The sequence below is a fragment of the Trichoplax adhaerens genome, genomic scaffold, assembly GCF_000150275.1.
Source record: "Trichoplax adhaerens TRIADscaffold_10 genomic scaffold, whole genome shotgun sequence".
In the NCBI taxonomy this organism is placed as follows: Eukaryota; Metazoa; Placozoa; class Uniplacotomia; order Trichoplacea; family Trichoplacidae; genus Trichoplax; species Trichoplax adhaerens.
The window spans coordinates 2,191,330-2,208,967 of NW_002060952.1; the positions used below are offsets into that span (position 1 = coordinate 2,191,330).

The window sequence follows — 17,638 nt, forward strand, 5'->3', positions numbered from 1 at the left end:
CATGTTTACTTTGAAAAAATAATATTAAACGATAGCAAAGGGTAATCGGACAATAGGTTATATATAAATATCAGTAGTTCAAATCATTCTTGATCATGTGATTTAGAAGAGCTTCCTCAATTATAATTTATGCGGTATCCTTATCGTACAGTCAGAAGGAAAATTATCATTCGCATGGCAGATAGATTCAAATCATCTGTTCGTTATTGCATAGCGAATGTACTTTGAAAACTATACTATTACCAACAGGCGATATCCTACTCACTTGCTCTGAAGTTTACTTAATATTAAGTCAAGCTCAAATAAAATACTTGCAAAGCGATTCATTTATTTTTTAAATAAAATTTGATGAAGAATAATGTTGCAATTTACTACTACACAAGAGCTCCAATCATATTAGAGCACAGGGAAATAACATACTAGACTACAGAATACGTAATATTGTAGTCGGTGATAATTGTATCCTAGTATAAGTACAGTTTAGATGCGATATTATCAGTATGATAAATGAGGATAATTTAGGATGGTGAATAGTGTAATTAAGTAAGCAATCATAAGCATCTTAACTCTGTCAGCAGAAGACGCAAAGACAAATAGGCCATTTAAATATCATACAAATAGACTGTAAATGAAAGTGATCTAATATATCAGCAGATCTATAGTCGCAACGTACTGCTATAATTTGATAATTCATGCAACAATAATTTTAGCACTTATAGTCGCTTCCATAGAAGTAATCAAAGATCCCTCATAACAGTCACAGTGATACACGTACATGTTTTAGTACTTAATTATGTACTTATCAATAGTTATAATTAGATATCGACAGTAATACTGTATATAGCGGTGCCAAAATAATCAGTTACCTTTATCACAGAACCAGGTTAAATAGGATATCAATAAATATGCTCATAGGACAGAGATTTATTTCCCATAGGAAATCAAGAATATGTACGGCATTAAGATATCAAAACTTAAAGCTTAATGTGTATACCTGTATCTTTAAGTGTCAAGAATAGCCGATCTTAAAGCTGACAAAAATTGAAATAATTACGTTAAAGTTATGTTATTGGGATGCACAATAATAGAAAGCAATCAGTATAACGTAATAGGTGCATTTCAATAAATAAAAGTTAAAGACCATTCAGCGTTACTTCCGGCTGATTGCGTTCAAGGAACTATCAATGCAATAGCAAATTCTCACTTTGCTTTACAATACACGTATGTATACAGTATAGAATTTCATTTAGTAAAGTAAGTACTCATATAAAATTTGATTACAGAATAGATAAATATGCGTTAGGCCATCTGCAATTTAGGTTAAAATTCTTTAGATATAAATAATTTATTTTTAAAATCAAGAATCACATGTAAGATTGTTCATATAATCAATGGATGTAACTTTTTATCGTGCGCTGCTATCATACAATAGTACTAATACGTAGCATTACATAGATCATAAAATCGAGCAAATAATGTTTTTTAGTTTATAATAAATTGTGCAATGCAATTCGAAAGGCCAAATACTATAAGGTATATATATGATAGAACGCTGATAACAGTTAAACGATTTTCTTTCTTCCGTATTGCAAACTGCACAGCGCAGGGTAAAAGTAGACAATAAAATAAGCCACCACATGCGCCAACAAACCTATGCAGAAATTAAATGAAATAAAAGATTACCAGCTCTGTTTGCCTATTCATAACGAGCGACAAGTTGTGCTTTCTTAGGAAAGAATGTACGGTATGGAGTAAGATACTAAGTAGTAGTATTACATTGTGCAGTGAAATTATACTAACCTTAATATAGTTCCAACATTAGGAAAAAACATCGCACCAAGAACGCATATCGTGGTTACCATAATATTAAATATAAGAACATGTTTCCAACTAAAAATTCAATAAATAGTCATTAAATTTATTCCCTTGTTGAAAAAAGATAAAATAGATAAAGTTAATACAATAGTACAGTATATTACCTTGGATATTTCTCTCCATAGAGAGTACTCATGATTTTAATACGAGCAGCAAATGCTATAATTGGATAAGTAACAATATTCTGGATCAATAAAGTTAATCTACCAAGAAACGACATTATATCGTCGGGTCCAAAATTATCCAGGAAAACCTATAACAATTTCAATGTAATACTTAAATCTCCCAAATAAACGCTATTCTAATTTATAACAAATTGTAAAGCTATCAAAATATTGAACAAATTCGTTACACTTACAGACTGAATACATTGTACAGATAACGGAAATTTAATAAAAAATAACATTCCGACCAGTAGGTACGTCGCACAGCTACATCCATACGCGATTGTTAGATCTCTAACCTATTATCACAATCGTAATTTGTAAAGGTTAATCACGATTGCAGCTATTTCGGCAATGTCAGTTCGTAAACTCGTAATTGACATATTTACAGTATTTTGGGGATTACGATTGCATTGAGTTACGGGTAAGAGATTGGCATGGATAGAAAATGCTGTAGAAACTACACCAGTCACGACCGGAAAAGTTGGTGAGGCCACTAAAATAAAAATAATAGGCTACGTTAGTACCAGGGCGCAATACAGTAGTCGTAAAAAATAATAATGACTAATCCACATAAGTAATTTATTCATTGGATCTAGAATTGACCACATTCTGAGCTTACGTATATTACATTACAAATACACTAATAGTAGATTTTCAGTTATTGATATAATATAAATGGTAGAAATCAGTAATATGAGAAATTAATAACAGAAAATTAAATATATATATATCTATAGCGTACATTCGAAATTCGTGTCAATGGTTGATGTCCAGAAACTGCTCTTGATAATGACGAAAATTATTAAATAGAGAGATGATAGTATACCTGCGAATTATACAAATTACAGAGACATTGTTATTTTAAAAATATTTATCGTAAGCAATGATCATTAAATATCCTATTCTAAGAAAGCTAACTACAACAACCTCTTATAAACTTGATGTAGATTAATTGATACTTTACAATATAATAAGAATGGTTTTACAACTTATTTTAAGATAATAAATAATGACTAATACTTGAAAACATTAAATACTTGCTAAGTTAATTTTTTAGGTTGTCTGTGTAAAATTATAGATATAACAGCCATCGATTACGTATTGTAAAGAATTAGTAGCTGACATGAAATGAGTACATCTAAACATGCACTCTGCATTACTTAGTATGCAGTTCGTCCTTTAGCCTTGGTTATGCTTCGAATATTCCCATATAATTAGTAATCAACTAGCAAACAGTCAACTACTTACCTATCGAACTTAGTTTATTGAAAATTACGGGCGATGGAAGATTCATTAACGGAAATAGAACTACTATTAAATATAATGGAACGGTCTTTGTTTGATGCCAATATTGATCGAATAACCGATCGTTACCAGTTTCTGTCTTATTGCTTTCAAAATCAGTACCATTGATAGCTCCGATTACAGGGCATACAACTTCTGCTATTTATGAAATAAGAGTCTAATTTTATTAAAGTCGTAACTATAGCTTCTTTATATTAATAGTGGCTTATCCATTTTTATATTTGTTTTAAGAAACTATACTTAAGCAAATTATAATACAAATAATTAAGCAACCTGTATTTACTTTAAATTTACAGAAGTTATACAATTATAAATTATATATCCAATAAATATGAAAAAATATTTACCATTCATATGGACAGAATTGTTAGAATTGCCATGGACATTTCTAATTATTCGATCTTAGTCAGGAGATAATAATTATTATTATTATTTAATTTATTTATTTTATATTAATTTATTTTATACTATGGAGCTCGAAGTAATCTAAATACATCAAGCTATATTTTGCGATACATAACTACCCAAAATGTGCCTGTACAAAACTGTAAAGAGAACACGATTTCTATAAATTCATACAATCCCATATGAAATAATTATTTGATTCAAGTAGAGGATAAATATACTACCTATGTGACAGTTTTGTAACTATTTATGTTAACCCTTATGAGCAATATCAATACCAATGCTATATAAAGTTACTGGTAGAGTGCTCATACCTCGTACAAAGTATACTGTTGTATACATAAAATTACTAGCCAAAATCCAAAATATGAGACAAACACCAATTAACACAATTGAAACGATTACACAGCTGATTTTTTCACTGATCGGGCCAAGGAAATGTCTTATAAGATCATTGAAGTCTTTGTATCCATCCTTGCTCTCTAAGGAAAAAATTAAACAATGCACACTTGAATTGAGATCAAAAGCATTTATACTACACGGAATGATAGAACAAAGTACCGTTGGATCATCAAGTTGAACTAATATCAGTACAAAGTTTTAAATGGTGCTAAAGAAAAGAGATTAAAAGATCACGCTTCACGTGATAGCACCAAGGGATAGATTTTTAATAAATAATTGATTACACCACGGAATGATAATCTATCTTTCAGTGATATTTAATATCATTTCTACTATTTGCTAATTAGGCTTCAAAATTGCAAATACTTTCGTATATGATGGCGTAAAAGAAGTACATTGCCCATATAGTAATACTAACCGAAATGTCGCGCGCCTTCCACTATCAAATAGCAAGAGTAGAGAAGGGTAAGATTGACCAATATTATAAATAGTGGACCTAAAATTAAACCAGCCTGAAAAAGAAATGGCATATTCGTCATTTGCGTTTATTAATACAGTACAATGAATTATAGTAAAAAAGGAAAGCAGAAAATAGGCTCTATGCAAGCTTCGAGTGATATAAACTATGCTTTGATCATTAATTTATACAGAAGTAATTTATTAGTAGCCATGCTATCTGCGAAATGTATTTGTGTATATATATAACACATTATCTGTTATACTGTATAATGAAACTGATAAATGTAAAAATACTCCAACGTAAACTTTCCTAATTTCATAGTAATATCTAGTTTAATTTAGTATAACCATTGCCTGCGAAAAATAATACTTATCCATTGACAGCATATAATGACGTTTAATAGCGAGCAAGAAATACCTTTCCAATAGCCCAAGGTATAGATAGGAGAGATGTTCCTACAGTTAGGTTCCAAATGGAAAATCTAATCCAATAAATCACATGAGCGTTAGAAGGGCTCGTAAGAGTGAAGTACAAAATATACTGTACTATTTGAGAGAATCTAAAAACTGGCTATTGCTATTGGTGCTATATTAACTACTGTAATTGGCTACTGTAGTGCCTATAGGAAAGAAGTATTGTTGAAGCCAAAGAGATATACTGTGGGTATCATTATTAAAGATCTTTGAATCTGTACGCAATCTTTTAACGTTGCTAACCAACATGCAATGCAATAATAAAATACAAGCAAAAATGTTATTATCGTCCAATACTAATATACAGTAGTATACCTGTAGCAATAATGATCATTTAAAATTTTCACAACTGCACACATTAATAGATAGATCTATAAGGTTATGCCGATTCGTATCATAACAGTCCCTACAATAGTACTGCAAGACTATTTATTACTGAATTTATTTATTCAAGATTATATTATCATCAATCTATTACTGTGTAAATATCATATTCTTTGCCATGATACTATTTGGTTTCTGATCAACTTGGATCACCTGGAACTATAATCCAAGCACGCAATCACTCCATGATTCTAGCAACATCAGGTGCAGTACATTAATGGAATGGATACTATTCTAAGCATCGTTTCCCTAGTCCAGCAAAGATTAGTGTACCCATGTCAAAGGTTAGTACTAGCTGAAAGAGAGGGACATCCAGTGGCCCTCCAATGCCAAAAAATGAGGAGGTTTGCCATTCTACTCTACTCTACTACTCGACCCCTATACTGTACTGCATAAAATCAATCTGTTTAACTTATCCGGATGAGAATCGTCGGCAGTATAGCTGAAATGAGCCAGTAAACTAGTCCGTCTGCTCATTGTTAGGATATTGAACGACCATTTTGGGGTCCTCTCTCTTTCCTTCCTTGTACTGTAGCAGTCACTGTCTGTAGCAATGATGAGTTATTTTTATAGTTTTCAAGTATAAAGTTGAACTAATGTACAGGACAGTATAGGAGAACTTTCACTACGGTACTTCTTCATAGCTGGATATTGTAATCATAACTGATGATACGCGTTCGATTTGGATGGAAAGTTGTGAAATTGATCGGGTGAAGGAGAGAAATTTTAGTCGTGTAATCCCTGACTTGATAACTAGTTTCTGTGTTTTAGTCTATTAAAGAAACTCTTGTACTGTATAACATGCTGTCGACTTGCCGACTCATAGAATCGTTGTAATATCATCAAGGGATAATAATAACATTCTCAATATTCTCTTTGGCATTAACTCATCATGCTACTGTACTTACATGGTAACCAAACTACTCTGTTTGCCATCCTTTCCTTTCTTAATAGAAACTTGATCCCCTTGAAATTCTTTCATATAAAAGTTACCCATTCTATCTTCAGTCCGCAAGGTATCCTAGAAATTAGATAGAATAGAAATACGAGATGGATAGACGTAAGTGAATGATTTCAAGTTTTGATGCGTAGATTATTCTTTATTTTACACTATTTATACCCTATCTATACAGCTTAAGGCATGAATCACATTGAGTTGTGTTCAATTAGTATAATTGAAGATTGCATAACATTTCTGTCTGACTATCTCGTATGTATTTGCGATCTTCAAGACCCTGTATTGGGATGCAAAGTATGAACAGGCTGGATGAATGAATCCCTTACAGGGATTCTTTTTCAATTAGCAGACTCACGGTAGAGTTGAATTGAATCTCCATTCAAAGAGCAACAGACCATAGGAAACAAGGCAATCTATTTGTTAGCAGCATGATGGTAGGCTGGTGAATGATGTCTTGGATAGAGAAAAATAGAATCCATTAAAATAGATCCATTGGTTATTTCCTCCCATTGACATTGATGTCCATTTTTTTATTCAGTATTGAATCGCCGATGTTGTACTGGTGCTATACTGTTCATTGTGTACAGCACTTATGAAACAGTAGCGATAGTGAATGATTGCATCATTTCGGAATATATGATAGAATACTAATATACGATCAAAGATTGACCATGAATGTATTGTAGCCGGCATAGGGAAATGGAGAAGTTTATTGCATTACATCCACTTGAAAATAGAACTAATCGTCATTACACATTATAAAATCATCAGTAAGAACTTACCGTTCGTCTCCATGTGAACCTGGTGTCGTCCAGTAGATCGTGAACGCCATTTGCCTGCATCTTGATGTCATTCATCGTGCTGCATCCAGCTTTACGATCGATGACGATCTCAGTCTAAAACGTATTTTGGCACTTTCTTCTTATCCAGTCCGAAATCCAAAGTCAATATTAGGTAATCGAGGGGTTAATCAGGGGCTTTTAAGAGAAGTTCAAGAGAAATCCTTAGGGTCAACTCTAGTGTTATAGAGGTCGATTCGATCCAGCTGTTAAAACATACACAACTTGAGCTGGCTACTTTTAAAAGTATCAAGTACAGTATGGTGAAACTTGTAAAAAAAGCCCAAGTTTTTCTGGTGTATTTTTAGTAAATGCAATCGGCCAATAGGATAAAGTTCCAATCAAAAATCGCAGCACGGCGTTATTGTAGATAGACATGACGTAGGCAATTTGTAGAATAGAATCAGCTGAACAGAATATTCTATTTTGATCTTATGTCAATAGTGTTTGCATTGTATCAAGTAACTTCTTATCCATGTTAACCAATCAATGCAGCGCCCATACTAGCCCAGAGATAGGTTAAGATTTGTTTGTTTCGAAATGGCTTACTGTTGCTTGTAGATGTGTAGACATGAACTACTCAATATATCTGATAGTCCATGTCTGGATTATTAGTGTTATGAAATGAAGCAAGTAACGGTATACCAAATGTAACTAGTATTACGATTGTAGACTGTTAGCCATGTTTAGTAAAAAATAAGGTAGATATTTATCCTAAGAGATATTTGGTAGCCATAACTATAGACTGTAGTGGTAGAGACTCTATGCTAGAGTACAGATAACTATATACAGTAAGGTGTTGAGTTACTAATAAGGCTATAGGTAAAAGTAGAACTGTAAATCATATATTAGGATATGGTTAATTCATTGTACTTTGGCTAGTGTGAATAATGTCTACGTAAGTACTGTAGTTGTATCCATATTGGATTAATGATGGTCCGCAGTAGAATAGTCTTACTAAGAATAATTTAACTAAGTGTAAAATAAGGTAAAAGGTTGCCATGCGGATTGTAGCTGCGAATGCTACGGAAAGTATAAAAGCATGCAACTGTAGATTATTCTGTTAGTTCGTTCTAGAAGTCTTTAGTAGTAGTATTCGGCTAAAAGTAGAGCTGTGTGTAGTTAATCTTTGTATAAGATTGAATAAAGCCCTTATTTTTCTAAAATTTGGAATTTCGTGATTGGTATATATCACAACCATAAAAAAGAAGCATGTTATCAGCTGCAGTTTTGACACTCTGCGACAGTAAAAATGGTTTCCTAGACTTCAAATTAGCTGACAAAGTACAGAAAACACGGAAATTTTTCTCATTTAGGTGTACATTGTTATAGTGAGTAGGCCTATGCTTACTCAGTTACACATTTTACAACTGGTCCGTAGGTGAAAGTGATCCAATAGATCAGTAGATATACAGTAGCAATCTACTTTTTATCATTGGATAATTGATTCAATAATAATAAATATAATTTTAGTACTTACTCGTAGGACGAGTTACATCAAAGTAATCAGAAACTCCTCATAGCAGTCACGGTGATGCATACTTTATTACTAAATCGTTAAAACCAATGTGTGCCTATCTGTAATTGGATATTTATAGTAATATATATATATATATATATACAAGGGTAATCAGTTACCTTTACGATAGAAGCAGGTTAAACAAGATATCAATAAATATGCAGATAGAACAGAGATTTATTTGCCATAGGGAATAACAGACACATACGGCATCGAGATATTGAAATTTATGGCTTGAAGTGTAGTGTATACCTGTTTCTTTAAGAATTAAGAATAGCCGATCTCAAAATCGATAAAAATTGAAACAATTAAGGTAAAGTTAGATTATTAAGATGTTCATTGTACAATAATAGAAAGTAATTAGTATAACTTAGTACATTTCAATAAATAAGAGCTAAAGACAATTTAATGTTATTTCCGACTGATAAAGTTTAAGGAACTATTCTCAATTCTCACTTTGCTTTACAATAGGTATATGCTATACAGTTGTAATAAATGTTTCTTACAAATAACTGTCTTAGTCAAAGGAAATTTTCTGAAAGGCTTTTATTACAAAGTTTAGGAATAGTAGAGTAAAAATTAGTTATTACAAGAATCTAGTCTAATGTATTCCGAGCTCAGAGTGAAGTGTAGTCTCTAATGTGAGCTCATCTCCGCAGTTCTTAAACACATTTCGTTAAATCCATTTCTGATAGCATAATTAACTACAATCAGATTTGGGTCATCAAACAGAATACTTTTCTTTAAATAGATCATCATTAACTTTTACAATCCCAATCATTCAACTTAAAATATCTCTACTCTTCTATTAATGTTCATCACCTTTCGATGTTGGGCATCTTCACAATTACAGCATATCAAGTCACATAATCTTGTACCATAATATACTAGTGCAAACTCCCGTCGCTTTGCTGACGGTTTACGATAATGTACTCATGTAACAGATAGTATTACCATTTGATAGACCTGTCAGAACTATATCAAATATAGCTATCATTATAATCAAATATGGGGTGCACCATGAAGACCTTATATGACCTTTCATGCAAACACAGTTTCGTTTATCATGTACTGATATAAAATTTGATTACGGTATAGATAAACAAGCGTTGAGGATAAACTCCAGTAAATAATGTTTTTTTAGTTTACAAGAATTTGTGCAATGCAATTCGCAACGCCAAATACTATAACATAAATATATGATAAAACACTGATAATAGTCAAACGATTTCTTTCTTTCGTATTACAAACTGTACAGCGCAGGGTAAAAATAAGCAATACAATAAGCCACCAAATGCGCCAAAATACCTATGGAAGAATTAAATAGAATAAAACATTACCATCTTTGCTTGCCTATTCATAACGAGTAACAAGTTGCGTTTTCTTAGGAGTGAATGTACGATATACGAGTATAGTGAGATTATTAATTAACTTACAAATTATATTGCATAGTGAAATTATGCTAACCTTAATATAGTTCCAACATTAGGAAAAAACATCGCACCAAGAACGCATACCGTGGTTACCATAATATTAAATATAAGAACATGTTTCCAACTAAAAATTCAATAAATAGTCATTAAATTTATTCCCTTGTTGAAAAAGATAAAATAGATAAAGTTAATACAATAGTACAGTATATTACCTTGGATATTTCTCTCCATAGAGAGTACTCATGATTTTAATACGAGCAGCAAATGCTATAATTGGATAAGTAACAATATTCTGGATCAATAAAGTTAATCTACCAAGAAACGACATTATATCGTCGGGTCCAAAATTATCCAGGAAAACCTATAACAATTTCAATGTAATACTTAAATCTCCCAAATAAACGCTATTCTAATTTATAACAAATTGTAAAGCTATCAAAATATTGAAGTAATTCGTTATACTTACAGACTGAATACACTGTACAGATAACGGAAATTTAATAAAAAATAACATTCCGACCAGTAGGTACGTCGCACAGCTACATCCATACGCGATTGTTAGATCTCTAACCTATTATCACAATCGTAATTTGTAAAGGTTAATCACGAATGCAGCTATTTCGGCAATGTCAGTTCGTAAACTCGTAATTGATATACTCCTATTTACAGTATTTTGGGGATTACGATTGCACTGAGTTATGGGCAAGAGAATGCCGTGGGTAGAAAACGCATTAGAAACTACACCAGTCACGATCGGAAAAGTTGGTAAAGCTACTAAAAATAGAAATAATAGGCTACATTATCATCAGAGCGCAATACAGTAGTCGTAAAAAAATAATAATGACTAATCCATATAAGTAATATATTTATTGCATCCAGTATTGACTACATTCTGAGCTTACATCGTATTATAAACACACTAATAGTAGATTTTCAATTATTGATATAATATAAATAGTAGAGGTCAGTAATAAGAGAAATTAATAATAGAAAATTTATATATATCTATAGTATACATTCGAAATTCGTATCATCGGTTGATGTCCAGAAACTGCTCTGATAATGACGAANATTATCATATAGACAGATGAAAGTATACCTATAAATCAAAAATTACAGAGACATTGTTATTGTAAAAGTATTTATCGTATTTTGCTCTAAGGAAGTTATCTACTACAATCTCTTATAAACTTGATGTGGATTAGTTGATACTTTACAGCATAATAAAAAATTGTTTTATCTTATTATAAAACAATTATTATTTAATAATAAATAACGATTAATGCTTAGTAGTATACAGTATATTAATTGCTTGCTAACTTAATTCTTAAAATTATCTATGCGAAATTGTAGATATAACAGCCATCGATTACGTTTCTTATAGAATTAGTAGCCGACATGAAATGAGTATCTAAACGTGCACTCTGCATTATTTAGTATTAATGAGTTCGTATTTTAACTCTGGTTATACATCGAATATTTTCTTATAATTAGTTATCAAATAGCATATAGTTAAGCTACTTACCTATTGAACTTAATTTATTGAAAACTACAGGCGATTGAAGATTCATTAATGGAAACAGAATTACTATTAAATATAATGGAACGGTCTGTGTTTGATTCCAATATTGATCAAATAACCAATTGTCACCGGTTTCTGTCCAATTACTTCCAAAATTGCTATCATTGACAATCCCAACCACAGGACATACAACTTCTGTTATTTTATTAAATAAAAGAGTCCAACTTTTATTTATATCGTAATTATAACCATTTTACATTAACAGTGGCTTATCAATTTTGTATTTGTTATAAGAATACTATACTTAAATAAATTATAATACATAATACTGCTTACTTCACGACATCATAGCTAGTACGTTTTAGTAATCTGTTATTACTTTAAATTTATAGAAGCTATACAATTATAAATTATATTTCCAATAGATATGAAAAAGTACTTACCATTCATGTTAACAGAATTGCTAGAATTGTCGTGGATATTTCTAATTATTTGATCTTAGTCAGGAGATAATAATTACTGTTATTATTAGTTTTATTACTTCATTTATTTTGTATTAATTTCTATTACACTATTGAGCTCGAAATAATCTAAATACATTAAGGTATATTTATTGGGATACATGACTACTCAAATGTGCTAGTATAAAACTGTAAAGAGGACACGAGCTCTACAAATTCCATGCATTGCCATACGAAATAATTTGATTAAAGCATGAAACAAGTATGCTACTAAGTAAGTGACAGTTTTATAACTATTTATGTTAACCCTTATGAGCAATATCGATAGTATACCAATGCTACGTAAGGTTACTTGTAATAATAGTATACCTCGTATAAAGTATACTGTTGTATACAAAAAATTACTAGCCAAAATCCAATATATGAGACAAGCGCCAATTAAAACAATTGAAATGATTAAACAACTGATTTTTTCCCCGATCGGGCCAAGGAAATATCTTATAACATCGTTGAAGTCTTTATATCCTTCATTGCTCTCTGTGTGATTGAATTTAACAATGTAGACTTGAATTGAGATCAAATCATTTTATACCATACAGAATGATAGAACAAAGTAATATCGGATCATCAAGTTGAACTAAAATTGATACAAAGTTTTAAATAGCACTGAAGGAGAAAGATTAAAAGATCGCTGTTCAAGTGGTAACACCAAAGGATAGATTTTAATAAATAATGAAGTAAATAATTGATTGTACCACTAAATCGCAATGTATCTGTCAGTAGTATTCAATATTACACCTTATATTTAATAATTAGGTTTCAAGAGTGCTAATACATTCGTATAGCATAACGTGAAAGAAGTACATTACCTATATAGTAACACTAACCGTAATGCCGCGCACTTTCGACTACCAAATAGCAAGAGTAGAGAAAGGTGAGATTAACCCATATTACCAATAATGGACCTGAAATTAAACCAGCCTGAAAAGAAAATGGCATATTTGTCGTTTACTTTTATGGATATAATAATTTATAATAAACAAGAATAGCAGAAAATAGACTCTAAGCAAGCTTCAAGATATACAAGTATCATCAATTATATATTATGCTTGTCTAATTTATACTGAAGTAATTATAAGTAACAATGTTATCAGTAAAATATATCTCATTTAAATATTATCTCTTATGTTGTATCGTGAAATTAGCAAATGTAAAAATACTCCAGGGTAAGCTTCTCTAATTTCTTAGTAACATTTAATTTATAAAATTCAGTATAAGAAATTGTCTGCTAAAGATAATACTTATCCATTGGCTGAGTATAATCACCCATGATAACAAGCGCAAGAAATACCTTTCCAATAGCCCAAGGTATAGATAGGAGAGATGTTCCTAAAGTTATATTCCAAATTGTGAATCTAATTCAATAAATTACATGAGCGTGAGAATGGATATTAGGAGTGAAGTAAGAATACTATTCAAGTGAATCTAAGTGCTGGTTATTGCGATAGATATTATTGGCGCTATATTAACTACTGTGATTGGCTACCGTAGTGAATAGGGAAGAAGTATTATTGGAGTTAGAAAGAGTATTAAGTATCATTAATCTTTGAATAGTGTACTACGAAAGTTTATTACAGAAGTTATTAAGGATTATACGATACGCCGAATGTGTCTCTATTACAATGTGTCTATATTATTTACTATTATACTATCTTATTTTCAAGTGACCTGGATGATCTGAAGTACATAATCCAAGTACACAACCTTTCAATTAAGATACTAACTACTCTAGTATAATAATGAAATAAAAGTAATTGCTAATATCGTCCGACATTAATATGGTATACTACTAGTAATAAAGATCATTTTGAAATTTTGAAATCATTAAAGAATTGTTGACAACTGTACGCACTCATAGCTAGATCTATCACGTTATGTTTGTTAGTATCATAAAAGGTCCTGTAATATTACTATACTGCTATTACTGCATTCGTTTTAATCAAGATTATTGATCTATTGCTGTATACGTGCCCATATTGTTTGCTATGATACTATCGGGTTTCTAATCGAATTGGATTACCTACAGTTGTATGATTCTAAGTACGCAATTATCAAACTATGGTCACAACGTACGGTAGAATAATGAAATACAAGCAATTGTGATATCGTCCAACATTAATATAGTATACCCATACCAATAATGATGACATTTTAAAGACTTTCATAACTGTACACAGCAATAGCTAGATCTATAAGGTTATGCTTGTTAGTATCATGGAAGGTCCTGCTAAATAGTACTGTACGATTGTTTATTGCTGAATTTATTCATCTAACATTATCGATTTATTACGGTATAAGTGTTCATATTATTATCCACGATTAATCACTTAAAGAATAACATCAGGATGCAGCACAATAATGAAATACACGTACATGTACTGTAATTCTAAATATCGATTCTCCTGTCCAGCAAAAATGGAGTGTACCCATGTCCTGGACAGGGACTAGTACTAACTGAAAGAGAGGAGCATCAAGCGGCCGTTCAATGCCCTTACTATGTGGAGGCTTGTCCTGTTTCTAGTCATTCTACTCTACTCTACCTCTCGAACCTTATACCGCATTGTATAAAATCATTCTGCCAGCTTATCCGGATGAGAATCGTAGAGAATATAGCTGGAATGAACTAGAAAAATGGTCAGTACTGCCCGTTTTTAGTATACTGAATGACCATTTCCAGATGCTCTCTCTTTCCCTTTAGTATACCCGTAGCAATGATGAGTTACTTTTCGTTCAAGCATAAAATTGAACTATGTACCCGTATAGTAATGAGAAAACTGTCATAATTGTACCTATTCACAGCTGGTTATTGTAATCATGACTGATAAATTGATGATACGCGTTAGATTTGGATGGAAAGTTGTGAAATTGATCGGGTGAAGGAGAGAAATTTTAATGGTGTAGTCCCTGGCTGGACAGCTGGTTTCTGTGTTTTATTCTATTGGAGAATCTCTTGTATAACATGCTATAAAATTGTCTACTTATAGAAGCCTTGCTGCATCATCGAGGGATAGTAATCGTGTTGTCAATATTCTTCTTGGAATCGTCTCCTCATATTAATGTACTTACATGGTAACCAAACTACTCTGTTTGCCGTCCTTTCCTTTCTTGATAGAAACTTGATCAGCTTGAAATTCTTTCATAGAAAAGTCACCCATTATATCTTCAATCTGCAAGGTATTCTAGAATAGAAATAGATGGATAGACGCAAGTGGATGATTTCAACTTTTGATGCCTAGATTATTGTTTATTTTACACTATTTATGCATTATCTACACAGCTTATGGCAAGGATGGCATGAATTATGTTCAATTAGTATGATCGAAGATTGCATAGCATCTCAGTCTGATTATATAGTATGTACTTGCTATCATCAAGATCCAGTATTGGGATCATTGGTATGCATAATCATCGACAGACTGGATGAATGAATCCCTGCAGGGATTCTTCTTAGTTGATGCACTCACGGCATAGTTCAATCAAATCTCCATTCAAAGAGTAATATACTGTAGGAAACAGTATAGTCTTGTTAGTAGTATTAAGCTAGTAAATAATGTCTTGGATAGAGTAAAATTAGGATCCATTATTAGATCCGTTTGTCATTTACCCCCTACTGACATCAACATCCATATTTTATTGAAGATTGAATCAGCGACTTCGTACCTGTGCTGTACTATATACTATGCACAGCACTTGTGAAACAGTACCGATTAACGATGTTTGCATCATTTTCGACTCTAATGATCAAAGATTGAGAATGAATGTATCGTGTTCGATGTAGGGAATTAGAGAAGTTCACTATATTATATCATCAACTTGAAAATGGAACTAATGGTCATTGTATATCATAAAATCATCCATGCGATTCTACCCTTCGGCTCTATGTGAATTTGGTATCGTCTAGCTGATAGTGAACGCTATTCGTCTGTATCTTGATCACATTCGTAGTGCTGCATTAAGCTTACTGTCGATGATCTCAGCCTAAAACGAGCAGTATTTTGCCACTTTCTTCTCATCCAATCCGAAATCCAAAGTCAATACCAGGTAAATAGCTAGGGGTCAACCGCAGACTTCTAAGAGAAGTTCAAGAGAAATCATAGTGTCGTAGAGCTTGATTAGATACTACTCTCAAAACAAGCACAGCTTGACTTTGATACTATTGAAAACTGCAAATAAGGTCAAACCTGTTCAGGAAGCCCAATTATGCTGGTGTATATTTAATAAATGCATTCGGCCAATAAGATAAAGTTTCAATAAAAAATCGCAGTAAGCGGCATTGCAGTAGGTATACGATCATATGACGTAGGCAATCTGTACTATAGAATCCGCTCCATAGAATACTGTACTTTGATATCCTATAAACCAATGTAAACAGTACATTGTAGAGACTATCAAGTATCAAGTAATCCAGTATCCATCTTAACTATAGCTGTTAATGCAAAATTCATGCTATTCCAGAAATAGGTTGAGAAACGAGATTTGCCTCTATAGATCTGTAGACACGGACTACTCAATGTATCTGATAGTCCATGTCTGTAAAAACCATCATTATGGTTAACGTTATGAAATGAAGCAAGTTAACGGCATACTATAAAAAAGAAGCATGTTATCAATTGCAGTTATGACATTCTACTATAGTAAGAATGCTTTCGTAGACATAGAACAGAAAACATGGGAATTTTCTCAATTTGGTGTACGGTGTTATAGTGAGTAGGCATATTCTTGCTCAGTTACACATTATACAAATAGACCGTAGATGAAAGTGATTCAATATATCAGTAAATATACAGTAGCAATCTACTTTTTATTCAAGCAACAATAATAAAAATATAATTTTACTACTTACCCCTATGATGAGTTACATAAAGGTAATCATAAACTTCTCATAGCAGTCACAGTGATACATGTTTTATTACTTAATCGTTAAAACCGATATGTACCTATCAGTAATTGTATATCTATAGTAAAATATACCAAGGTAATCGGTTACCTTTATGATAGAAGGAGGCTAAACAAGATATCAATAAATCTACTAATAGGACAGAGATTTATTTGCCATAGAAAATAAAAGACACGTATGGCATCGAGATATCGAAACTTATAGTTTAAAGGGTATACCTATTTCTTACGTGCTAAGTATAACCGATCTCAAATTCGATAGGAATTGAAAACATTACGTTAAAGTTAGATTACGACATTAAGATGTCCGGTACATTGTACAATAATAGAAAGTAATTAGTATAACGTAGTATATTTTGACCGATAAAAGTTGAAGATAATTCAACGCTACTTCTGACTGATAATGTTTAAGGAACTATTCACAATTCTCACTTTGCTTTAGAATAGTTATATGTTATATTGTATACGCCTGTTCATAT

General features: G+C 31.8%; 1 protein-coding gene across 1 annotated transcript; it reads right to left on the bottom strand.

The window, feature by feature from the left end:
- Positions 1–1,482: 1,482 nt before the first annotated feature.
- TRIADDRAFT_29379 (uncharacterized protein) lies at positions 1,483–5,094 on the bottom strand (the record flags this gene model as incomplete). Its single annotated transcript, XM_002115410.1, has 10 exons — positions 1,483–1,651; positions 1,801–1,890; positions 1,980–2,128; positions 2,234–2,338; positions 2,429–2,535; positions 2,785–2,868; positions 3,291–3,485; positions 4,010–4,230; positions 4,569–4,666; positions 5,032–5,094. Coding segments are annotated over 10 exons (1,281 nt in total), but the record flags the coding sequence as incomplete, so codon positions are not given.
- Between the last annotated feature and the right edge of the window lie 12,544 nt (positions 5,095–17,638).